The sequence below is a fragment of the Nelumbo nucifera genome, chromosome 1, assembly GCF_055504915.1.
Source record: "Nelumbo nucifera cultivar China Antique chromosome 1, China Antique-T2T, whole genome shotgun sequence".
Lineage (NCBI taxonomy): Eukaryota > Viridiplantae > Streptophyta > Magnoliopsida > Proteales > Nelumbonaceae > Nelumbo > Nelumbo nucifera.
The window spans coordinates 143,522,692-143,549,625 of record NC_142649.1 but is presented as its reverse complement, the minus strand read 5'-3'; the positions used below and the strand labels follow the sequence as shown (position 1 = coordinate 143,549,625).

The following is a 26,934-nucleotide window of genomic DNA, read 5'->3' as shown; positions in this document are numbered from 1 at the left end:
ATACTTCTATTAGCTCGATCCCTTCATCCATGTGGAAGGAGGATCTGGCTAAACCTAACTAACCATATATCCATAGATAAGATATTATCTGCTCTCTACTTCATCGTGCATCACATAGCATTGGGCCTGTGCTCAAGTACTGCCAACCAATGAAGTGTCAATGTTCGAGTCCAAGAATGACCAAAGAAAAAGGATTTTGTTTGCCGTGTGGTAGGGGTTGTTGGATGGAAACTTGCAGGTTGAATGGAGGGCAGTGTGGGAACATGTGGAGCCCTTTTATTTAGCTGATATCTTAGCTGCGTAATAATATTTTTGACTTGTCTAATTGAAATAATCTCCTCCTTACTCTTAAGAGCCTCTAAATTAATATTTATATTCATCCATCAATGAGAAATGGATTTCTTTGGGACCATTCAGTAAACTTCTCAAAATGGTCATGGGAACAACCCACGTGGCAATTATGTGTATGGATGACGTGGACTTTGAGATAGCACACGTGGCTAATCCACTAAGTCTTCTATGAGATAGATAGATGGTTTGTATCGGCCATGCAACATCCCTAGCTCCATGTGAAAGAAATAGAAATAGGTGTGTTTATGTGGGGAAACCTTTTTCCACTTATGCTTAATGTTTATGCTAAATTTGGTTGGTATTAAGTTAACTCGCCGGTCAATTTACAGCGGAGTATTCAGGTTTTAAAACCCTACAGCAGCATCCTCTCTCTCTCTCTCTCTCTCTCTCTCTCTCTCGTTTGGTCTTCTGTTGCACATGCCGGTTTTAACTTCTCCAACTCCCTTTGACCCACATAAAGATTCTAACTTCATAGGTATCATTTTCTTACCTTTTCTCTTGTTCTTTATGCCCCTATCCTTTATATATACCCCTCCCTCCTCCTCCTCTCTAGACCTGGCAAAACTAATCAGTTTTCTTTTCCTCCCTTTCTTCTTCTGATGGAGAGTTCCTTGAATTCTTCTAAGAATAAAGCTATATCTTCCAAAGGAAAAACAAGGGTTGATAATTGTCCTGAGGAAAGTGGTTGGACTATATATTTTGAGGACTTCTTGTCCAACAACCAGGAAACTACCTCTCGTTCTTCGGGTTTTGTTAGCTCTTCATTGGTTTCTGATGCCGCTTCTTGTGCTGCACGGAAAAAGTTTTCCGATCAAGATGGTGGTTCCGTTGGCTGTTATTCACTGGTGGGATCTCAGAAGTCCTGTAAGGAATTAAGTTTCAAGAAGAGGATGAGAACCAAGGGAGTTTGGGATGATGATGATTTAGAGGATACTGCTAGCTCTCCTGTTAATAGTCCCAAGGTCAGAACCCATTTTTCTTATTTTTCGATATTTTAATTTTGTATTTATTTTACTAGAAATCAAGATTTGACTTATCTTTTTATTTTATAGGTTAGTAATCTCAAACAGTTGGATTTAAACCAAAGAAAGAAAGATGATCCTCTAGAAAGGTTTAAGGTGAACTTCAATTTCCTTCTTTTCCCTATATTTTCTACTTTCATCTTTACGTCTTTCTTGCTCCTGCTGGGTTTGGTGTTAAATGGTTCTTTGTGGATTCTGATTTTGTAGTAGAAGGGAAGTTCTTCTGGTCAGTACTCTTCAGAAATGCAGACAAACGAGGGAAGTGAATCGATCGAGTTTTATTGGGGGAGAAAATGATTGTACAGCACTGAAGAAAAGAGGGCTACTTTTGGTTCCTTCATCCACGTTATTCAACAATCTTGGATAAATCCTTGTTATCATCTTTCCTTCTCTGGTCATAGGCACATGACACGAAAGAAATTGAATTGATTTTATTGTTTGATAAAATGACTCTACAGAATTGCAGGAGAGGATTTTGCTGGGTCTCTTTATCCATGTTATTGGACGATCTTGGATAACTTCACGTCGTCAACTCTCTCTCTCTCTCTCTCTCTCTCTCTCTCTCTCTCATTTAAAGAAATGAAGTCCTATTAAAATGCTTCCTAATAAGATTTATTTATTTTCATTATCTCAGTTAGAAATATCCTCATCAATACATTAATGCATAGGGTGATCAGAAAATAATCTAAGGCTCAGTCGACCCAAGTGGTGGATTAACCGATCGAGGAGGGGCAGTCAAAAGTGGTTCCAGTTCCAACTTCCACTCTTGATAAACAAATATGGGTGCTCAAAATTTTGTTCCATCTAACCTGTGAACAGGGAATTTGATGTAGAGAGGTTCACAGAATATTCTATTTCATTTTCTTGCAGAGGGTATTGCCTAAAAAGAAAAATACTTGATTAGGAGGGAAAAGTATACTATTTTGAACAAACGATTGCGACGCAGAATTCAATTAAAGCAAATCAAGTCTCAGTGGGTCGTGCAATTACTGTCATTGGACTGCAATTTAATTAATAATTGGCCACATATTTGGTAATTCTGTTAGAAATTTATGAATAAATGCATTCCAAAAAAAGAAAACTGAGGTGATGCATCTACTAGCACATATGGAATAGGCATGATTGCATTTCGAACAAATTAAAGAGAGTTAATCAATTATCTGAATTTCCTGAGCCACAAATTCAGCAGTCCTCAATCTGAACAACTTACCAGAGAGTATAAAGTTCTATAAATGGCTTTACAGTGTAATAATATTAGGACTGAGCTATATATACTGGGAGCCAACTCAACTGAGCAACAACAAAAAAAAAAAAAAAAAAAAGAAAAAACAGTGTTTTCTAAGAAGAGTAAATGAATCGAGAGTTTTCAATTTATTTCTATTCATTTTCTCCAAGCACATGAATATTCAGAAACTATTAACTTCTCTTCTTGGAATTATTAAATGGATATGCTAATTATATATTTTTGTGCAAGTGGGTGTGAGCAGAATCACTTCCAAAGAATAGAAATTCCTTCCATCTCCATAACTGATGATCAAAAAAATGGAAAAAGTTATGTAGTAGCAATAAAAAATTGAGGAATATTAGATTTAGAAATAAATAAACAAAGAGCTTCATCTACTGCTTGGAAGCAGACCTTTGATTTAAATAATCAGAACCGGCAGGAATAGAAGACCCCTCCATGTGCAGATACATTAAGGCAGGTGAGTACACAAAAGGCCGTGGCTAGTTTTTGTTTGTTCTAATCTTTAAGCTTTTAGAGAGAGTACTAGAGACATTCGGTAGGAATCCACCTTCAATACCCCAAGCTGACGCCTCTCTTCGTAGATTTATGTATCTTTTCTTCAGTGTTATTATATTTGTTTAGTTGTATTTCTTTCTTCTTTCTTAGAAGGAACAAATCCATCAATCAATATTCATTCATGTTCAGTACCACATTTCCCATTTTGTCATCTCAGTGATTTGACTAGAACACCAGCGACCAGCCATGAGAGACAAATGTCTATACAATGAACATACTACGTTGGCAATGGCCTACACTCTACAGGAGCGCATATGCTTCCTGTCCTTTGTTGTCACTTCTCCCTCAAATTTTGTTTTTTCTTCATTCTCTCTACGATAAAACGAGCAAGGAAACGTGTGTTGCTCGTTAGATGGCTTTTAATTACTCACTGAGTCACTGAAAGCAGGAGTTTGTAATTGATTTCTCAGGAAAAACATCCAAATGCCAAATAATTCTTGTGACTCGGCCGTGTCAGCATCCTATCTTAATTGACCAAGGAACGAATTTCCAGAGTTTAATTTATATAAGCCCACTCAGAACTCGGTGATTTCTTGGGGTTAGGTTAGAAAATGAATCACCATTAGCTTCAAAGCAATTAGACACATTGTCTATCAACATTGTTTCTGGTCAATGTTTCACAACCTGAACCTAGAAAGGAGATTGATTAGTTACCAAGAGAAAATTAATAAGGAGATTGGGTCAAATGGAGCAGATCGATTCGAATTGGTTGAACTGGGTCGTGACCTGGGTGATCCCATTGAAACCAACTTGAACTGCACGTTGCAAAGAAAAAACTCGGTGCAACTTTTTTTACTTTGTGGAATTGTGATTATTTTTCAGTTAATTTAGTAATCAAAGGTACATTTGAAACCTAAAAATAAGCCTCAAGCCCAACAGTTAGGCCCACATCAGTGTCTAGGAAGGCGGGATTCTACCGGACTGACCAGACTTTGATGGTGGTTATAAATTTCAAGATTCATGTACCCATCTACTTCGACTATATATATTTTTTTTAATTGGGACAGAATTGGACCGAATTCCTAATTGCTGAACCTATATACTTTGACATTTCATTTCATGTCTCCGGGGCCGGGCATGTTAGGAATCAGGGTAATCGGGTACCCTTTGATGGATGTTGAACCAAAAGGGCCTGGATCCTGATTTCATGTCTCCAGACTGGGCCACGTTCCATACACAAATCTTTGGGTGCTAAATTGAGCCATGTTTCATCTACATCACAAAAAAAAAGTCGGCAAAAGGGCTTGGGCTTCGGGGCTTATTCGGACATGAAAAGATAGAGGGGTTTTCCTTCCACGAACGATTTTTAAGGGCACATGGGTTGCCAGCCACTAAACACAGAGAAGGCCGTTGGCGCTATCGATGACGATTTGCCTCCAATTTTGTCAGTATCAATCTCTCGTGGAAAAAAATTGACACGTGGCAACTCTCGGTCGTGCGACATTATCTTATTAGGGTAAGTAGAGAAACATACCTATAGAAATTGCATAGCCCCAATTGTCTCTCTACCATTAGATTGTTAGACTTTGGTAAATGATTAAAGAGAATGGTTGATGGGGGAATGTTTGTATTCACAAGAATCTTTTGACTTGATGTTGCAGTTGACTTTTATACTGTGGACTCGTTGAAATTTGACCACATTGATGGGAATCCGATCATTTGATCAAGCAGACAAACTAGCTAGATGGGCAAGAGGCATGTGCAGTCTATTGAACCCTATCATGGTTAATGGTATTTTTGTAGACACAATTCTATCAATTAATATTAACAAAATACAACTACCCACTCTTATTCTGCTCTTCACATATAATTCAATAAAACTATGATGGTAATCAGTATCCATCAAAATACAATCTATTCTGTTGTCTTTATGTATATAGATAAAGGGAAAACTATCAGAATATATCTTTCTCTCTCTCTCTCAATGAGAAATCAAAATTTCGATCTTATGCAGAATTTTAATCCACTCAAAATTCAGCATTAATTCACAGTAGGTTATAAAGTCGCTATCAGCAAAACCCCTCCCACTGATTCGTCGAAACCAGTTGCTGCTACTTTCAAAGCTATCGGCTTCAACATGAACAACTACAGAACATGAGGTTCAAAAGACAGGTTCTCACCTGAAAATTAATATATTAGGAGTTAACTACCAAGGGGAAGTCTGCGTGGTTAAAGAATTGTGACACCCCAAAACCTAAACAAGAAAGGAAATCACCTAAATATCGCAATCTTTGTGTGATCACATTCGCTATATAAGACTCTAGGGATCGTGTGGATCGTTCAAACAAAAGAACATTAATTTAGTTGTAGCTTAATTATTTCAAATAATTTGACTCTTGGCAGAATCAGTAGAAGGGAACTTTTTTTTTTTTAAATGAAGCACTTACGTGTATTGTGTCATTTCAAAGCTTGTGTCAATGAGAGATAATGCTGTGTTTGCCATCAGCATTGGATAGATGTTTGGACTACATGTGGAATTGGGCCTTATGCACATATATTTAGGGGATAACCATTTTGATTATTGGCAAAACAGCGTTAGATTGGTTTACAATATTTGTTTACAGTGGATCCTAGCTCGTGTAAGAAAACTATTGGTCCAGGGAAATGAATTATAAACAATTATTCTTTTGTTGGCAAGTGGACTATGGTCAGTTGTTAGTGTTGAGACTGAAGATGGGACTAGGACTGGACCCCGAATTTAGACTAGACTAGGGATTCTCTCAGAATTCAAAGACCATCTACGAAGCTGCTTCCATCTTATCATGGATGAAAACAATAAAGCCAACGGAAAGAAGAACAAAACAGACAAGAATAAAATCAAGCTAACAAGTAGTAACAACTATAAGTGGTGAATGCATGGTGATAAAGGCCAAACTATTAAAGAAAAATAGTTTGGATAAGTCAGCTGATTCCCTATTAATGGATGATATATAATATAGTTATAATATTTATATATATATAATAAATAAATCAAACTGGTCCTCCTTTTTGAAAGTTAGGTAGTTTATCATTGCCATGGTCATTAAAAATTACAGGGTCATGGTGTCCGTTTTTATATTCTGATTTGTGACCTTCTGATTGTTGTTGAAGTAGAGTTGTTGGCTAGTTGTTGAATTAGAGTGGTTGGGATGTCATGTTGGGCTTTTTTTTTAATGGCTACTACTCAAAACCTTTCACTAGCTATCAAATATCATCATATCCAGTTTTTTCTTTTAATTATCTCCTAACAATATAAGCCGTCTGATAATCAATGCAAACACCATATTCACAAACTAAGGGGGTATTAGCCAATGTGACTGGTTTTGTTTTTTTTTTTTTTTAACAAAAACAATTGCCACATCACCAAAAATGTATTACTTTTATGACGTGACAAATGCTTTTTGTTTTAGAATGGATAACAGCCCTTAAGATATAACCAGCATAACATATATAATGCATAACGACAACAAACCATATTTTAAGGGGGTCTGTTACTTCTTTGTGGAAACAAACATTGGCTTGTATTTACAAGGTTCAAAATTTCGTTAATCAGCCCGTATTGGCCGATACGTATTATATCTTTGAGGTTCCGGCATGGAAAATGATACCAAATCCTTAGTACGGTTCTTTTTCGTTGTGCTGGAAGTGTATCATGCCCGAATGGGTAATGTTTCAGTGAGTATCGGTCTGTAGCGTATTGGCCGATACAATGCGATTTTACTGTTGCGGAAAAAGAAAAAAAAAACTTCATTCGAAGAGGACTTCTAAACCCATTTCAAAAGCCGACTTTTTCCCAAAACCCTCTAGAAACCTTCATAGCATTCTTAGATATTGAATCCTAGCCAAAATCCACCAAAACATTCACAAATTTACAAGTTCCAACAAGTTTTTCAAGATTCTTAAAAAATGAGCAAAAATATGTATTTTTTTCAATTTTTTTACAATGTCATCCAATGTTTGTGTTTTTTTTTAGTTTGGATGCTTAGAAACATCTTTGTGTATGTTGATATGCTATTCCTGTGCAAAAATTCCCACTTATTTTGATCCTATATGTAGATCTTTGTGAATATTTGAAGAATTTTCAAAATAGTAAAAAATCTGAAAGAAATGAAAATTTTAGGTTTTTCTTGTTATATACCTCTAAAAATTGATTATGTTGTAGATTTGTGGATGATCTACCATGTCCATAGATCAATTGAAATTTCTTGTGAATAATTGATTTTTTTTTATTTTTGGAATAATATATAATATATAGATAACTTCTTCAATTTTATGTAATCTAACCCTACAAGTTGAGTATGTTTTAGAGCTAAGACTGACAACAATATATTGAAATATCATGTGAAAATTTTAATTTGTTTTTTTATTTTTTTAGATTATAAATATTTATTTATTTCTCTAATTTTTTGCTATGATTTAAATCCTAATAATAAATATTTACATATTTTTCTGTTACATATTTACTTTTTAAGTTTTAGTTTAATTTTTAGAATAAAACAAGCAAAATAATTATTTGAATAAAAATAAATAAATATTTAGTTTTTTTAATGAAACATGCAAAATAAATATTTCATCTATTATGTCCATAAATCCATTCAATTTTCTACTATATATTTACTTTTTTTAATTTTAATTTAATTTTTAGAATAAAACATGTAAAATAATTATTTGAGTAAAAACAAATAATTATTTAATTTTTATAATGAAACATGCAAAATAATTATTAATTTTAGAATAAAAATAATAGATATCCATGAATCTATTCATAAAAATATTTGTTTAATTTTTAAAATAAAACATGGAAAATAATTATTTGAATAAAAATAAATAATTATTTAAAAAATACAAAAAAATGGTTGATTCAATAATTACAAATTTTACATAATTATTTGATTCAATGATTTTTAATTGTTTAATTTGATTAGATAAAACTTAGCAAAATGTTTAAAACAATTAAAAATAATTTTTAGTAATATTTAAAGTTATTTAAAAAAAATACAGAATAAAAGGCATTGATATATTTCACATGATAATCTATAATTTGAATGTGAATACAATTTTGGCCTCAAAAATATGAAAACAATTATTATTTGTTTAATTGGATACTTATATTAGACAATGATTAAAAAAAATCATAATAACAATTGAAAATTAGTTTACTAACATATTAACACTTAAAATTGGATAATTTATACAATACTTGAATTTTTATGTGATTTATTTAAAGTTGTAAAAATCATATTGGGATTCAAATGTTGAATTTGTAAATGATAATAGATTTAAAATTTGAAGTTAGAACTGAATTAAGTACCTTATTAGATAGTATGCTTCTATTCCCATTTGTTGATTATAATATGCTTTTTTATAAAACCCATCAAAACATGTGATTTTTATGTATAAATAGCTCTAAGTCTTATATTTAATGGTATTGATGTTTATTTGTGATTTATTAGAGTATTTATAGCATTTCTATGTGTTTTCATGCGTATCTTAATTTTTCGTCCATATCCATATATGTCCAAAGCATATTTTGATACACCTCTTAAATTTGCCTTTCCGATACACATAACATTTATCATACTTTGAACCTTTAAGATGACTATCTAATCCTTTGGTTTTTTATTTCCATTATATTTCACTCCTTTAACAGGTCTACTGTTTCACGCAATATAAAGATCATTAACCCATGCAGCCACACTACATTTCTTGTTATGGTAGTGTAGAACGATCGGTTGTTAATGTAGAGAAAACTTTAGCAGATTGAATTAATCGACTTTGTGTTAAAAAAGCTTTCAATGTGAACACAGCCAACCCTAGAAAAAGATTTCAAATTTGTTAATATACTTAAATTACTTCATTTAGCCAATTACTATAAATAGAGTTTCCAATGAAATTTATAAGATTTGCTAGCTAGGCTTATGGTGTACAACTGCAGGATATTTGAGGTTATAAAGATGAGAATTTTTGCATGTAAATTTTCACATAATATAAATATCTCCTTGCGTGCTGATCTATGAGACTATAGCTTGGAGCGGTGGAAAAGGAGCAAGAAAACCAAACAAATTCTATGCAAAGTTCCAAAAGTTTGGACCACCTACCGAGAATCTATACCTGTCTTGACGATTCCACCTTTATTTGCAAGCATATCCCTAACGCTTGAATATATAAAGAAAAACTCAAACTTTCTAATTATTTTAAGAGTTCAGATATAAATATTTGAATATTTCTTATTTCAGCATAGTTTATTTGTAATTCAAAACCATTTAGTTTAGAGAAAATTACAGATAGATACCTTGTATTTTGGGGGAGATGATATTTAAAGGGTCTCGACTTTCAAATGCAACAATTAAGTACTCTAAACTTTTAAAAAATCAAATTAAGTCCAGCATTGTTAACTGATGTTGCATTGAATAGTAAAACTATCAAACTGCCCATTTTAAATTCATTGTATACAGTAATGATAATGAGTTTATTGAACTGGTTTAAGAGAATGATCAGATTCTGATACAAAGTCAGTTTAGTAAAGGCTCTCATATTTAAAATGTGTAAACGATAATTTTGAAATTTTGAAATATTTTAAGAGGTTCATGACATAATTGACATAGATAAACGGGTAAACTTAAGTGTTGACAGTTGAAGGCTTGAAAGCCAAGTGTTACTACTTACTACCCCAAATTACAGGGTATTTATATATAATTTTTTCTTTAATCTAAATTAATTAGCTTTTAGCATTGCTTTTACACATGTCAAATTTCATCTTCATTCACGTGGGCCTCGACTCTTTTCTCTCTTATTTTCTACCAAACCAAATACAGCCTTCTTGATCTAATTAGAAAGCCGGCCATTTGCTTTGTGAGAAGTCATTACAAAGGCGTTTCTGCTTTGAAAAGTACTTTCACCACATTAATCGCAATTCTGATGCCCCAAAGTCCCAAACCATCGCAGTAACACTTTAATTTATTCCTTAGTTAAAACCTTAGCCGAATAATGGATCTTGTACTCGACCTGAACTTCAAGCCCCACCTCCAACTAGCATGGTTTCTGCTCTCCTGACTCCTGAGTGTGGTCTGTGGTGGCACTGGCAAAATGGGTATCCTCCTATTACCCGAAATCCCAACGCATCTGCCTCTGCCCGTCCGGGCCCACCAACTTAATTTATACCTAACTATAATTGGGTTCAATTGGAATCCATGAGAAACCGACTTTATTAGTAGTTAGTAGTACCGACAATGACAAAACATTTAAATAGATGAATCTCCAAGTTTATAAGAGAGAAGAAAGTAATTAAATTCGGTATATATAGACATGGACCTGGGCCCAACAGGATCCATCGACACTCCTACTCCTTATTGACTTCGTCCATTTAGCCAGCCCAGCCTGGCCCATGTATACCTATGTGTAGTGTAATTCTTTTCTTTTCTGTTTTCTTTTTTAAGCCAATAGTAGTGTAATAATACCTTAATCAAAACTTTGAATGGATTGATTTCTTATATCGGCAAAAATTGAAACGTGTTATCCACGAGAAGAGAACTGAAAAGAAGAAATCACACAATAAAATAATTATTTTATTTCTTTATTTACATTACTTCGTATACAACCATAAAACTGAATCTTATTTTCCAACTGAAATATATGAAGAAAACCTCAAAAACCAAGCCAACCTTGAAGATCCAGTTGAATTCACCGGTGCAAGTGTGTGTAAAAAAATCAATAAATAGTATTGGAAAAGGGGAGAAAGAAAAAGCAAAACAAAGCACAGATTTCCCAAATGACTCAAACGAGTTCACATGACTAAAAGAAGAGATGAACCGAGAAATGCTCCAATTGAACTGACGACGAAACTCACGAACATCGAAGAGGCTCCACTTGGAGGGGAAGGTGACTCCTCACCAACTGGAGCTGGAGTCTCAACGGGAGATTGGGATGGACCGGTCTCCGTAGATGGCGGAGGAGAAGGCGGAGCCAATCGGCCGCTTCTGTCAGCCAGGACTACCACCACCATCTTCTCGTTTTTGAGACAGCTCTCTACGATCCCACTTATGAAATAGTACGGGCCGGATTGGTTGAACTTGAAGGAAGTGTGGCCATCATTGAACAAAGCAATGGGTTGTCCTGTGTTGCAGTTGGTGTAATCGTCTTTGTTCACTTGAAGCACTGAGTCTTTTTCCGGCGTGTACACGAACACTGCAATAATATTTAACAGCAGGGTAAAAAAAATGCTGTAATTGGAATTGGATTATATATCAAACACAGAGATGTAACAAATAAGCATCAACATACTCTTTATTATTAATTGCCAGTTAAATAGGGTTTGCAGACAAGTTTGTCACCGACAGACCTTTGATATTGATCTCATTTATATAGAAAAAATGTATTTGATATTTTGGGTAATTAATTAAAGCATGCATCAACGTAACTTACATAGAGAGTCTCCGATTTGAAACCGGTTCTTCTCTGCCCATTGGTTGTAGCTGGGTGCATTGGCATCAGTGGGCACAGCCCACCCGTTTGAGCTTCCAACCTTGAACTCCGTTGCAGAAACTCTTTGAATCAACAGAGAAAGGCTAAAGAGACTCAAAGCATGAAATAGTTTAATGTGGCGACTTGATCTTAGAATGCTGTTGGCCATGGGTAAAGGCAAAGAAACAAGACTGAGGTTGAAGGTTTGATAGGACTGTGATCATAGTTTCGGTTTTTGTAGGCCTCTGAGCAACCTTTACAAGCTGTTGCAGTGAAGCTTTTGCTTCTTTTTGTTATTCTCTCTTTGAATATCTTGGCTACTTGTCAAAGCATATGGACACTTTATTGATGAGTTGGGCTGTTCTTATTAGTTTTCTTACAAGGCTATGCCTTGCTTGACCATATTAAGAATATCCATGCCTTGTGCCTTAGGTAAGAATTTTTGTTTCAAGTAGCGCGACAGAATGAGGGTAGCCCTCTATCCATATGAGTGCGATCGTCTCTCCTCCCAAGTCCCAACCTGTTTAACCTATAACTAAGGGTGATCAGTTCCAGCTCGACCCAGTCTGTCCCCGAAATTTTGGGCCTAGGCTTAGGTTTTGTGTAAACCCGGCAAACAAAACATATTTAATTTTATACCAATAAGAAATACTATTACTTCCTCCTCTCTTAATTGATGGAAAAGGATTTGATTTGTTTAGATAGTGACGCAAAATCCATAATCGAACTCCTCTCTTCAGATTATTATTGAGTGCAGGAACCGACCGTAAGGTTCCAGTCCATTCTTCAAGGCTTCTATATATACAGGTTAAATGTGGGCCGGGCCAGGCCAGCATGGCCCACATTTCATGACACCCTCACTGTAGTGGCCCGTGACGGCACAGCCCTTGCAGGTTGGCCTGTAGGTGGCCTAGCCCATTTTCACCTCTACGGCTTACCACATACATCTAGTGCTTGTAATAGGCTGGTTCACTACGCTTTTAGGAAATAGGAAAAACTAATTAACTACTTTTATGACCTACTCTATTAGACTATTACTCCAGTTTTTATCAGACCTTTGGTACTTAAAAAAGAGAGGTAATTTTTATTACGGTAAATTCCAAATTATTATCCTGAATTTTGGAGATAGTGGCAACCACCCCCCCCCCCCCCTCCCCAACTTTCATTTGCAGCAAAGAACCTCCCTAAACTTTCAGATTCTAACAAAGACCCCCTCTGTTAACATCCCGTCAGGTGTCAGCTAACTTTGAAGAAAAAGATTTTCATGTTAATGTTCAAAATTTTCTAAGTCCCCAAATGCCCTTTTTTTTCAACATTTTTTTTTTCAATTTTCAACAATGGCAAAAATAGTACTTTCAGATGACAGGATGAAATGCCGGTAGCTTTCCAGCCAGAGTTGCAAGGTTAAACCATTGGGAGAGAGGGTTGTGTTGATAAACAAATTTTTGGCCCAAGAAATCTATTGGCCCACTAATAAAAGAATAACAAAATTTGAGCCCAAGAAAGATGCTGGATGGAACTCACATTTCAATGGTAATTAATATGGAAAGAAGGTTTAGATGGCCAAGTGGTTATTGGCCTAACGGGCCACACAAGATTTTTTTGTAAGTGGATTTAATCCCTTGGGCTTAGATTTTAAGCATGTCAGCCCCATATGGTAAGGCTGCACATGGTGCGTAATCACCCAGTTACAGTTCCAATGACCTTTAGGTGGTAGCAAAATGACAAATCAACCAGAAATCTTTTCAAACTAATGTGGCGGGTTTGAATTAAATTGTAATTGACATTTAAAGGTTCTTAAGTGACAAAATAAAAGGGGAAATGACAATTGGCTAATTGATATGATATGAATAATCGCTAACTAGCTGAATGATATTTCCTTTTACGTGGGCCCTCCACCCCATCATAAATATTGATCCTATGGCATAATTCGTGGGGACTAATTAGATCTTAGTAAGATGTCCCCATTAATAGACACGTCGATGACTGATTAGGGATGATAAAAGAGAATCATGTTAATAGATGAAGGATCTAGTGGGACCCATTTAATGGAGATTAATGCGCAATAATGCCTAATTGACGATTGGATAAGAGAAAATTAAGGTTGGTCAACAAATTTATTGAAGATCACTAATGGCATTCCCTTTTATAACATGGATTTCAAAATGGAAATGGGGTGGGCTTTTCAAACCTAGCCATCCACTATAAAACGAAGAGGAGAGCAAGGAGACTCCCTCTCTGAGAGGTGACCGGGGGAGAGGCATGCTCAACTAAAATCATTCTCTCCTCTTCGGCTCCCTCTAGCAGCTCCTAACTCTTGTGTCAACTTCTCTTGTTGTAGGAAGGCAGAACTAGAAATTCAGTTTCTCAACCATTGAAGCTTCAAAACTACTGCAATCCTGTGTCACACAAATTGAAGAATTTGGTCCTTTAAGTTACTATAATCAATGAAAGCTCCTATCAAATTACTACAAACAATAAATCTTCTATCAAATTGTTGTAATCAAGAAGATCTCCATTGAATCATTACAAGGGACCTCCTACAATTAAAGTCATCAAGATTTACGGGTCGTGTCCATGACAAGCTACAAATGCAAGTTCAATCATGCTTGTGAAATGAGAATCAAAGGGTATTCTTCAAAAAAAAAACAAAGAATTTGTATCCCACTTACATTTCTACAAAAAAAAAGTTAATTAAGTTTCTTTGAATTTGTCTTCATTCTTTTTGTGCTCCAAATTTAGCATGAAATTTGTGTCAACAAATTTCTAGCACGCCTGGTGGGACATCTCTTTCCTCTTATCTCTCAAGTCAGCACATCAAGTTTGTTTTTGCAAATAGTTTGAACACATGGCTCCAAAGAAAACCGTTTCAAGTGTTGTTAGGAACAAGAAAAACACCACATATAGCTTAAGCTCGTCCGAATCAAGTGCATTTTTAGCCTCCAACTACGAGAGGCCAACCACCCGCCTTATGATAAGGTTCCGGGATTCACAATTAGTTGCACCTCTCGCCTTCTATGGAACTCAATGGGTCCCTTCAAAAGTCTAAAATGCCAAAAAGGGACCTCAAGGTTCCTGACAGTAAAGGATACTAATACAAAAGGGTAGACCCAACGAAAGAGTTCATCACAACAAATCCACTTGACCATCCAAGTGGAGGAATGCCCATGTCGAATATGGAATCAAGTACAGGCTCCCATCCCAACTCTCCTAAAACCGAAGGGTCTAATTACATGCAGACTCACTCGATAGCACCCATCATGATGGTAGGAGCTACTACAATGGAAACAACTTGTTGGGGTGATTGCAGTCATTGCTAAGTTAACAAAGACGGTGGAAGAGAAGGACCTTCAAATTACTTCTCTCATGAACCGAATGGAACAAATGCAAACAACAGCATTTAGCCAAGGGCCTTCACACCCACCAGGGTTCACCTCACAAGTAGACCCTCACCGAGAGTTGCCAAAACGTACTAACATACGGGATGCCCAACATGCTTCGATTTCCTCCCTCGTAGTACAATAACTCCAAAACATGATAGCTGTCACAATACATGCTCAGTATAGGGGTGTTCCACAATCATCCTCGGTGTATACTAAGCTATACACTAAGTGCATTGATCATATGCCTATGTCGTTAGGATACCAACCCCCGAAGTTTCAACCATTGAATAGAAAAGGCAACCCCAGGCAACATATTGCACACTTCGTGGAAATGTGAAACAATGTCGGGACCTATGGTAATTTGATGGTAAAGCAATTCGTACGATGTCTACGAGGAAATGTTTTCAACTGATACATTAACATCCCTTTTAGATCAATCAATAGTTGGAATCAATTAGAAAGAGAGTTCTTGGATCACTTCTGCAATACTCAACATACTGTAAGCATGTACGAACTCACTACCACAAAATAGAGAAAAGATGAACTAGTCGTTGACTATATTGACAGGTGAAGAAATCTCTACCTTAACTGTAGACAAGTTCTTAGAAGCTTCAAGTATTGATACTTGTATTTATGGCATGCGTTAGGGTTTGCATTACATCCTTAAGGGAATAAAACCCCAAACATTTGAGGAATTGGCCACCTACGCCCATGACATGGAACTTAGCTTGGCTACCTTCGGAGAACATCACCTAGATGATTTTCAAAGGGAAAAGGAAAAGAAAGATAGTGAAAATGAGACAAAATTATCTAGGCCAATGCAAGTTCTAACAACCTCAATAGCCCCTCTCAAGGTTATTGGGAAGAGAAAAAGCAAGAAATAAATAAAATAAAATATTCAACAAGAGAAAGAAAATACAAAGCTCATTATTAAGGAATTAGATGCGAAAGTGTATTCATTCCTTGACTCAGATGTCCCAAAAATGTTGGATGCCCTTCTAACTGAAAAGCTTATAGAGCTTCCTAATAGTAAATGCCCAAAAGAAAAAGGAAAATTGATCATCCAAAGTATTGTCGTTACTATCAGGTAATTAGCCACCCAGTTGAAAAATGTTTTGTTCTCAAAGATAAGATAATGCAATTGGCTGAGTCAAGAGTGGTCGAACTAGGTCCAAGTGAGGACATAGTGGCCACCAACATGACGACTATTACATTTGGATCCCTTGAACCTAAAGCTCTTCAATACCCTTACCATCCTGTCATCTATAAACTTACACCTGGGGCATCACTAGATCAAACACAAATCCATAGTGGCCTTTCTACTTGTTGCCATACATTGTGGGTAGTACTAAATCAAGCACAAGCACATGCCTTAAGTCCCAAGGAAATTACTTCACCCTGGTCCATATCACTCTCAAAAGATGACTGGACCATCATTACACGACGGAAACATCATGTGACACACCATTCTCTTCTTCCTTGTGAACAATTAAAGAAGAATAAAAGGAAGGCTCGGTCACAGAAGCCTCCTAAAAGCAAGAAGAGACAAGGTAAGAATACTTCTACCTAACCACCATGAGTGATAATTAATGAAGTTTTGAAACAAATTCCTCGACTTTCAATTACTCTACAAGAATACATACAAAATGAATTCTTTTCTAGAGGATGTATAGTTGTGCATATAGTCATTTGTTACGCGAAAAGAAAATGAGTCAAATTTATGCTCCTAGACATAAGCTTAAACTATCTAATAGAAAAAAAAAAAACTCACAAAACCCACTCCTAGATATGAGCCTAAACTATCTATGCTCTTAGATATGAAGTTAAACTATCTAATAGAAAAAAGAAACTCACAAAATTCGCTCCTGGATATGAGCCTAAACTATCCATGCTCCCAAATACGAGCTTAAACTATCTATTAGAAAAAAAAAACTCACTCAATCTGCACCTAGATATAAGCCTAAACTATCTATGCTCCTAAATATGAGCTTAAACTATTTAATAGAAAAAAAAAACTCACAAAATTTGCTCATGGATATAAACCTAAACTATCTATGCTCCCAAATATGAGCTTAAACTATCTATTAGAAAAAAAATCACTCAATTCGCTCTTGGATATGAGCCTAAACTATCTATACTCCTAGATATGAGCTTAAACTATCTAATAGGAAAAAAATAAAACTCACAAAATGCACTCCTGGATATTGAGCCTAAACTATCTATGCTCCTAGGTACGAGCTTAAACTATCTATTAGAAAAAAAAAAACTCACTCAATTCGCTTTGGATATGAGCTTAAACTATCTATGCTCTCATATATGAGCTTAAACTATCTAATCAGAAAAAAAATAAAAAATAAACAATAAAAAAACTCATTCAAAATGTGCTCCTAGATATAAATATAAACTACCTAGGAGACTCTCGAGTATGAGTATAAACTACTCGTCTTTCTAAACAACTCAAAATTTGCTCCTAGATACGAGCTTAAACTATCTATAAGACTCTAGGGCATGAGTATAAACTGCTTTACACTCTATCAGACTAAATTATTTGTGCTCCCAAATACGAGTATAAACTGTCTACGAGACTCCCAAGTATGAGTATAAACTACTCGACTTTCTAAACAATTCAAAGTTTGATCCCATATATGAGCTTAAACTGTCTTTAAGATTTTAGGGCATGAGTGTAAGCTGCCTTCCACCCTATGAACCTAAATTATCTATGCTCTCGGATACAAGCAGAAACTATATGTAAGACTCCTGAGTATGGGTATAAACTATTCAACTTTCATTCTTCTAAAGTAACTCAAATGTGCTCCTGGATACGAGCATAAACTATCTACAAGACACCTAAATATGAGTATAAACTATTCAACTTCTAAAGTAATTCAAATGTGCTCCCGAATACGAGCATAAACTATCTACAAACTCCAAGAGTATGAGTATAAACTACTCGTCATTTTAAAATCACTCAAAATTTGCTGCAAAACTCCCGAGTATGGGTATAAATTGTTCAACCTAATAAACATCTCAAAATCCACTCCCGGACATGAGCCTAAACTATCCACTAAGCGCTCATAGATAAGAGACTAAACTATCTACAAAGCCCCAAATTGTAGGTACAAATCACTTCATGAACTACGTCATGACTTTATCCTTCTAAGGGTACGTAGGCAACCTGAAAGGTGTAGTCACAAAATAAATTATTTGTACCACTCCTAGCCCGTATGAGTATAAGTTGTGAATAGCCAAATCAAATAAAATAACATTTATGTATTACTCTTGGCCAGCATGAGTATAAACTGTGAATGGCCAAAACCAAAAAGAAAGATCATACTCGTGAACTACAAGAGTATGAACTACTGATGGCACAAAAAAAAAGGAGAAAATTCTCTACTCCTAGTCCACAAGAGTGTAAACTTTGCAAGTCGGTGGTTTCATTGCCAATTACAATAACAACCACCAACTTTGGGGGCATTTGTTCATATGTTAATTTTTGGCCCAAGAAGTAAAGTAAAATAGGGTCCAATAGGAGATTGAATGAAAAGGAGCTATTGGCCCACTAAGAAAAGAATAAAAAAATTTAGGCCCAAGAAAGATGTTGGTTGGGACCAATATTTCAATGGTAATTAATATGGAAAGAAGGTTTAGATGGCAAATATATGTGATGGCTATTGGCTTAACATGCCACACAAGATTTCTTTGTAAGTGGATTTAATCCCTTGGCGCTTAGATTTTAAGCATGCCAGTCCCATATGGTAAGACTACACATTGTGCGTAATCACCCAATAACCGTTCCAAACCCCGACCTTTAGGTGGTAAAAAAATAGCAAATCAACCAGAAGTCTTCTCAAACTAATGTGGAGGGTTTGGATTAAATTGTAATTGACATTTAAAGGTTCTTAAGTGACAAAATAAAAGGGAAAATGGCAGTTGGCTAATTGATAAGATATGAAGAATAGATAACTGGCTGAATGGTATTTCCTTTTATGTGGGCCCTCCACCCCATCATAAATATTGATCCTATGGCCTAATTAGTGGAGACCAATTAGATCTTAGTATGATGTCCCCATTAATAGACATGTCGATGATCAATTAGGGGTGATAAAAGAAAATCACGTTAGTAGATGGAGGATCTAGTGGAACCCATTTAATGGAGGTTAATGTGCAAAAATGCCTAATTGACGATCAGGTAGGAGAATATTAAGGTTGGCCAGCAAATCTATTGAAGATCATTAATGACATTCCCTTTTATAACATGGATTTCAAAATTGAAATGGGGCGGGCTTTTCAAACCTAGCCATCCACTATAAAATGCAAAGGAGAGCAAGGAGATTCCCTCTCTAAGAGGTGACCGGGGGGAAAAAGGAGAGGAGGAGCTTTTAATAATATCATTGCATTTTTTTTAATTTAAATTTAATTTTTTAAGTTTAAATCTCTTAAATCGATTGACCAAACCAAAAACTGATCCAAATCGATACTAGTGTTTTTAACTCGTTATTGACTCGACTGGTTGAACCATTCGAACTATCACTCATCCTTGATTCCAAGTCTGGTTTCTATTGAAACCTGCCATTCAGTCAAAAACCGCTTGACCTGGATGGTTTAACTGTTGACCCGTTCGACCTAGTCACTGAGTTGAGGGTTGCACATCTAATGTATGTGCAAATTTCAAAAGCCATAACTTTGCACTCCAATGTCCCAAGGTGTTGTTGATCCCTTGCCATGCTATATTCGCAAATAAACACATGTTTCACATCAAATCACAATTTTTTATATTTTATAAATAAAAAATAAAAAATTGAATTAAAAACTTAAATAAAATATAAAAATAATACATATATTATATGTAAAACATAATTGTACACGATTTATTGATAAAATATGCATTTGCACACACACATATATACATATATACACATTACATATGCATATAAATATATTTATTTAAATATATAGAGTGCTGACATGTAACAATCTATCTCGTTCGACCCGAATGGTTACACCAGTGACTCGTGACCTAGATGCATAAGTGGGTTGGTCTTTAGGCCAATTTTTAAAATATTGAGTGAAACAACTTGAATTCGCTAGTTTTCACTAATGGTCGGTTAGTTTCGAGTTATCAACTCCCTAACCCGACTAGACCAGTAAACAATCTGTGATCAAACCAAACTGGACCTACTAGTGTATACTCCTAATTTTAGCTAAATTAATAGACTAATCTCTAACAAATAACAATTGCTTAATATCTAATAATTATTGAAAATTTATAATGAAAATACACAATTATTGAAAATAAATTTATAACAAAAATACAATAAATAACTAATAAAAAACTTCAATACCTCTAAGTTATTTAATCTATTATTTAATATTACAATAATATTTATTTATTTTTAATTATTTATATGTTATATTCTTATTATCAAATATTATTAAATCTATTATAATTAAATTTGTGTTTTTGATAAAATTTTTAAAGTTATTACATAATTTTGTTATTTAATCTATTTTTATTTTTTTAAATAATGTTGAAAATATGATTTAGTTTTAATTTTTTATATTTAAAAATGGTTATTCACAATATTATTTATATATTTTTTAAATTATTTATATTTTACATTATTTTTATCAAATATTATTAAATATATTATAATTATTTTTTGTGTTTTATGAATTTTTCTAAAGTTATTACATAATTTTGTTATTTAATACATTTTTTTGTTTTTAAATAATATTTAAAATATGATTTAGCTTTTCAATCTTTTGTTATTTAAAATATTTAAAAAATATTTTTTCTTAATATTATTTAGTTATTTAAATAATCCATAAAATTATATTATTTAGCTATTTAATTTTTAAAACATTATTGTTATTAAATTGAATAATTTGTAAAATTATAATTTATATTGTTATTACATATTTTCATTATGAATTTCAAAAAAAAAGATTATTAATAATATGAATATTATGAAATCTATTGTAATTATTTTTGTTTTCTTAATAATTATTTTAAAAGTATTACATGATTTTGTTATAATTTTGAAATAATTATTAACTTTTTTAATTTGAACTTTTCTTAAATAGATACAGAGGAAAAGTGGGTGGGAGTATAAATAGGAATTAGAGATAAATTAGAAGAGAAACTATTTATTAAATTAGAAGTTATTTATGAGATAAATAGGAATTAAAGATAATTTTAGAAAAAGTGGGGGATAGTGATCTGAACAAATTAGAAGGATTGGCTTTACAAATGATTCTCATATATTTACTAAAAATTATATACTCACTATAACTATATGTGTTTTATTAGTTTCTTAATAAAAAAGAGAGAAAAAAGGGAAATAAAGCACGCTAAATGGTAATTTGATGGGCTTTTAAAGAGAATCTTACACCCCCTCTAGACTTGCTAGGTTTATGATAATGGATTAAGAAGAGACCACCTTATTTTAATATATAGTAAAATAATAATAAAGGGAATTAAATGAGAAGAAATATAGTAATTTAAATTATATTTTATGCTTTTACAAATACCAAATTAAATATAAGAATTAATAAGAAAGATTATAATGAGATGGTAGTTACTCAAATTAAAATGTGAGACCAAATTTAAAATTAGAATATTTTAGTCAAAGAAAATTCATCTCTCTCATCCACACTTTTCACCAAAATGGGAGCGATAGCGCAAGAGACATCCAAGACACCATAAAATTTGGCGGGTTTAACTACCCATTGCCTCGTTGACGTTGGGAAGTCTTCTTCTGTCCTCGCCAGTCGCCACCCAATTAAAATAGAAAAAGCGATGATCGGAGATCGGAGGAGTTGGAGACTTTGGAGGAAGGAAGGAGGAGCGTTAACCCAAACGCATTTAACGGCCATTTCGTTCTTTCTGGAGGATGATGATGGGGTGGAAGCACTTCAGTCGACGCACACGAAGAAACCCATTTTCAGCTTTTTTGACGTAGAAGACCATGATCAACAATTCCACGCAACAAATACGCGAAAAATATTACAACCAAAATAGACAAGAGAGAATCCTTGTTATTCTTCTTTATTTTCTTATTCTCTGTGAACTGGCCTTACTCTAACCAGAACCCGATCTGGGTCCCCTGTAAATGTTAAACATTCTCTTTCATCGTTCTATCTGTTAAGGGGGTCCAGCTCGCGTGTGCTGGTAGATAATTTTGCCTAAAGACTTGAGTCTGGTCTGTTTTTGAAGATACGTTTCGGTGATACTCGCGCCGGTTAGGGTTCATTTTTTTTTTTGATTTCATTGAATAAGTTTTCGATTCGTTATGTGGAGCGTCGGAACTCCTACTGACTCCTTTTATGAAGTTCGGGCTGAATGCACCGATGATGTTCCAAAGACTCGGTTCAAGATAAAGGTTCAATTTTTTCTTTTCTTTTCTTTTGCATTTCTGTAATTTTATATCCTTTTGAATGTTGAAGCACGCATGTTGATTTTGATTGCTTCGGACGTTTCTTTACTGGTATTGATCAGTGCATATTTGAGTTATTATTTAGATTTTAATTTTCTTCAGAAAACTTGTGCATTTCCGATGTATTTTTGTCTCTCGTTGTTGCTGACGAAAGATATTGGTTCACTTATGATGTTTGTTACTTTTTCCTGGTTGCCTTGATGCAAATTTGTTCAATTGTTTTAACTTGATTTCGAAGTTATTCTTTTGGACCAAGGGGAATTTATGAAAATCTAATGTAATTTACAGATTGAAAGCGGGTTCTGTTTGGCAGTTAACGATTACATTCCACAGCCACCTATTCAGATTCTGTGCCGATCGTGGATTCTCCCTGAGCTTTGACATAAAGTTTGTTTGTAATGGAATTTAGACCTTTGACATGGAACCTGACATCGCAAATTAAAATACATTAAATGCGGTGGAATTTGCGTATGTAGAGAACTTGGGGTGTGAGTTACAGAATGAGGATTGCTTTAGGTTTGGCATCTCCATATATTGCTAGACAGACTCCATAGCTAAGAAACAAAAATGAATGAAAAGAAAGAAACTGGATGCATCCACATCCCTGAGCTTAGCTGTGACAGTGTAACTGTAAGTTCTGAAAGAGAGATTACCTTATCCCATCCATAGCTATAGGTTCTAATTAGGAACTAACTCTGACAATTTGACCTAGTGCTCAATCTAGAAGTGCAAAGAGACATTTACATCTCAAAACAATCACGATTCTGTTTTTACTAATGATCCAGGAACAGCTTTGAGCTTGGATATGTTCTCTAAATGCTTGCTGGATCTTCCACTTCCTTGCACTTTAAAAGCATCTTCTACCTTTTTAAAGCCCAAAAAGCATTCAAATCAATTAAAGGTTCATTTTTGACACGATGAGGTACTTTCAGTACTAGTTTATAAGGAACGTCAATCATACACATAGGTACTTTCAGTACTAGTTTACAAATTACAAGGAACTTGAAGCACACACATAGGTACTTTCAGTACTAGGCAACATAGTTCAGTTAATAATTTAGAAAGCTTGCTATGTAGAAGTCAGTTTGAACTGTAGTCATTATAAGCTTTGAAAAAACAACATGCTGCTAATGTGAAGATAGTTTTTTCTCCTTTAGCTAGCGATGAGGTACTTTCAGTACTAGTTTATAAGGAACGTCAATTATACACATAGGTACTTTCAGTACTAGTTTCCAAATTACAAGGAACTTGAAGCACACACATAGGTACTTTCAGTACTAGATGGCAACATAGTTCAGTTAATAATTTAGAAAGCTTGCTATGTAGAAGTCAGTTTGAACTGTAGTCATTATAAGCTTTGAAAAAACAACATGCTGCTAATGTGAAGATAGTTTTTTCTCCTTTAGCTAGCGGTAAATTTGCTAATAAATCATTGTTTAAGTGAACTACAACTATAGGACAATTGGGTTTAATTGCTTCTTGTTTAATCTACTAGGATCCGATTATATGCATATATAAAATACTATTTTTAGCACTAAAATTTTTTAGAATTGCATTGGATTTGGGATGAGGTGAACCTATTTTTCATATTTATGGCATATATTTTTGTTTTATATTTAATTTTATAAGTTTAAGCTAATTTTATATAAAATTTATTGATGTTTTGATCAAATCAGATTTCCAGATATATAAATGAACGAAATTTGAAGTTATATTTACATATCCATAGGATGTTAGATTGAATTTGAAACTCTCAAATTCTTTTAAGTTTTAGATTTTAATATACCCGTTTGAATTTGGCCTGGATTTTTTTTTTCATTAACTAATTTTGGTCCAGATTGTCTACTCTGTTTGTGGCTCTGTAAATACAAATGTGTAGTTATGAAAATTAATTAGGAAAAATGATGTGATATTTTGAATTTTCACATAAGGTCAGCATATCCATGTTTAATTAGGGGAGGGGGCACAAGGAAGTGTACGAGGAAAGATGTGCCAATGGTCCAGCTTTTTATTGTATTGAATGATAGAATAGAAAATTTTGTAGAAAAATCAATTATATTAAAGCATTGATACTTATTTTACATGGTTTTATTTTAAAATTTGAGATTAAGAATTTAATTGGCAAGGAAATGCAGTGATAATTTATATTCCACAAAAAGATAAAAGAATTAGACAAAACTTATTCAATCTAAAAGTATATTGTAATATTAATACAATTAAGTTTGGAAAAAAAAAATAGGTCTCTTAATTGGTGGCTTCATATTTGATGTACAGATACAAGGAAATCTAATTTGAAACAGCCTCTCTGTATGTACATAGTTAAGGCTTCATACATCTATCCCTCCCCAGACCCTGCATTGGCAGGAGCCTTGTGCACTAGGCTGCACTATACAAGGCAAACTAAGAAACAGACATGTTAGGCTGGTGAAAAAGTAGGACCCATAAGGGGGGGGGAGGGGGATATCCAGGTACCACTCCTGTGTTTTGGCTTAATAAAAAAGCAATCACTGGCAGAGGTAGGAAAAGAACAAATAAACAAGGATATTATTGGAACTTGAAAGTTTGAGCATGGACGAAAATAGGGGGAGTGAAACTGCCTCTTTTATTATAGGTTATAGAAATTATCTTAAGCTGCATTTAGTGTAACCACAGAATGCATGCATAAAAAAGTTTGAAAATTTTCACTTCATGGAAGAAGTGGGATCTCATAATAAGGTTTCAAATTCAATTAATAGAAAGTAGGTTCTGGTAATAATGTAATACTCAATTTAGATGGTGTGACATGATGGTTGAAGTTACTTACCAACTTCTTCTGGGAAAAGTTTCTCTTCCACTTCCCTAACTGGCATCTAAAAGGTAACTTATTACTAACTGGTGCCTACTCCCCCATACCAACTCCCCCCCTCCTCAACAAAAAAGAAGAAGATGCATCCTACACATACCAACATGTAATGCTTATTTTTCCTTTCTTATATTATCCAAAAAATGAAGATGCATGGGTTAACAATTCATATACATACCATTTAGTATCATGGGGATCTATTTATGTATCAAAAGGCCATTACCTAATTTTGGCCTCAGCTATCTGGAGTTTTGGGAGGGCTGGACTGGATATGGACCTAACCTTTGGCCATTTTATCACAAAGGGGTTGCTCTCAGAATCAAACCCACACTTGTTAGCCCAAGATTTTTCCATTACACAAAACAATGGCCTGGGGGTTATTGATGTATGTGCAGATTTTGGTGGGAGGCTCTCTCTCCCCTTTTAATGAATATATTTTACCATTTATAAAAATAAGGGTCCATTCGTTCGTAGTTGGAATCGGAATCAAAATGGTCTATTCCCATAGTCTGTTTGGTTCAGACAGGAATCAGAATTGGAATTGAAATAAGCTGGAATGGGATTTCATTCCCAAGGGAGGGGAAGGGAATGGCCATTCCAGCAGGAACGGAAATAGGATTCCAATTCTGCCCAACCAAACAGTTGGAATCGGAATGGTCCATTCCGATTCCAGACCCCTATTCCTGCAATCCAAACGGGCCCCAAGTTATTTTGATCTGTATACTCTACTGTGGTTTTGTGCTTGTACATAAATTCCTTCCAACATCTAAACTTTCCTGTTTTGTTCTGTTTGTTTAGGGTGGGAAAACTCTAAGTGAAAGGAGATGGCATGCTGCATTTTCTCCAGAAGGTCATCTGGATATTTCAAAGACACTTAGCAGAATCTATCGTGGGGTATATCAAATCTACTCTTTAAGCTCTCAAGAAAAGCTGAGCTGTTTAGTAATACACAACACTATAAGAAAACCGACATGCTTCATAGCATAATTTTCTACATGCATATCTAACTATTTATGACATTTTGACAGTCTTGCTTTCAAGTAGTTGTTTGTTCTCTATGAGTTATTCAAATAGGTCACTTTGCCAAACCAAGTTTTTAAGAAGAAGCTGCAAATTTTAATGAATCATCTAAGTTTCTTATAATGTAATTGCCTAAGAAGAAATTTCCCTTTTGATTTAGTAGAAGATCAAGACTGTAATCAGTCTTGAATCCTAATAGATTTTAAGTTTACAAAAGTAGAAGAAAAGTGAGAGAAAGGAGAAGGAAGAGAAGAGAAACAGGAGAACACAAGGAGTTGAAAGGAGGGACAGATTCTAACACCTCTTCCGCCGCCACTCTCTTAGCATTTATAGGTTATGTTCAGTACATAATGGAAAGGACAGATCTGCCCTTTGTACTTGCATGATAAATAAAGTAAATAAAAACTGAAATAAATAATAACTGAATTAACAAACTGACCCAAACTGACACTACTATAACTGAAAACAAATAACTACACATGCTGTCCTACGAACACAGTGGGGACCACTGATGTGGGGCCCACATCAGTGTTCTCTACAGATTTGAAAAGGGCATTGACAGAGGCCATAAATTGGGCTGAACAAATTTATTTCCCTGAGATGGTTCCCATGAAGGATCATGGAAATATCATCGTTATAT

The 26,934-nt window shown here is 34.5% G+C and overlaps 3 protein-coding genes across 6 annotated transcripts in view; 2 read left to right on the top strand and 1 right to left on the bottom strand.

Annotated features, from left to right (window-relative positions):
* Window positions 1–797: 797 nt before the first annotated feature.
* Window positions 798–2,001, top strand: LOC104610871 (vascular-related unknown protein 4-like). Of its 2 annotated transcripts, none has more exons than XM_019200021.2 (3): window positions 798–1,313; window positions 1,404–1,469; window positions 1,584–2,001. In XM_019200021.2, exons 1-3 carry the CDS (start codon window positions 951–953, stop codon window positions 1,668–1,670), a joined length of 516 nt encoding a protein of 171 aa, XP_019055566.1. In that variant the 5' UTR covers window positions 798–950; the 3' UTR covers window positions 1,671–2,001. The 2 variants fall into 2 exon arrangements, with proteins under 2 accessions (XP_019055566.1, XP_019055567.1); XM_019200022.2 differs by having other exon boundaries at window positions 849–1,313; window positions 1,581–2,001.
* An 8,683-nt stretch (window positions 2,002–10,684) lies between these two features.
* LOC104610870 (early nodulin-like protein 9) lies at window positions 10,685–11,835 on the bottom strand. Its single transcript, XM_010277690.3, has 2 exons — window positions 11,575–11,835; window positions 10,685–11,337 (listed from the first exon to the last, which is right to left on the bottom strand). Exons 1-2 carry the CDS (start codon window positions 11,780–11,782, stop codon window positions 10,937–10,939), a joined length of 609 nt encoding a protein of 202 aa, XP_010275992.1. The 5' UTR covers window positions 11,783–11,835; the 3' UTR covers window positions 10,685–10,936.
* Window positions 11,836–21,671: 9,836 nt separating this feature from the next.
* Window positions 21,672–26,934, top strand: part of LOC104610957 (rab GTPase-activating protein 22-like) — a 90,620-nt gene continuing 85,357 nt past the window's right edge. Inside the window, exons 1-2 of one of the 3 annotated variants that reach the window (XM_088894539.1) lie at window positions 21,672–22,378; window positions 26,073–26,168. In XM_088894539.1, coding sequence (XP_088750665.1) covers window positions 22,289–22,378; window positions 26,073–26,168 — 186 coding nt within the window. In that variant the 5' untranslated portion in view covers window positions 21,672–22,288. The remainder of the gene's footprint in view (window positions 22,379–26,072; window positions 26,169–26,934) is intronic. The other 2 variants (XM_088894537.1, XM_088894538.1) reach the window with 2 other exon arrangements.

Bases quoted from the DNA above. Each gene is read 5' to 3' on its own strand.
- LOC104610871 (XM_019200021.2), top strand. From the start codon at position 951: ATGGAGAGTTCCTTGAATTCTTCTAAGAATAAAGCTATATCTTCCAAA. The intron at 1,314-1,403 runs GTCAGAACCCAT...TTTATTTTATAG, and splicing joins CTCCTGTTAATAGTCCCAAG to GTTAGTAATCTCAAACAGTT. The intron at 1,470-1,583 runs GTGAACTTCAAT...ATTTTGTAGTAG, and splicing joins ATCCTCTAGAAAGGTTTAAG to AAGGGAAGTTCTTCTGGTCA.
- LOC104610870 (XM_010277690.3), bottom strand. From the start codon at position 11,782: ATGGCCAACAGCATTCTAAGATCAAGTCGCCACATTAAACTATTTCAT. The intron at 11,338-11,574 runs GTAAGTTACGTT...ATATTATTGCAG, and splicing joins TCAAATCGGAGACTCTCTAT to TGTTCGTGTACACGCCGGAA.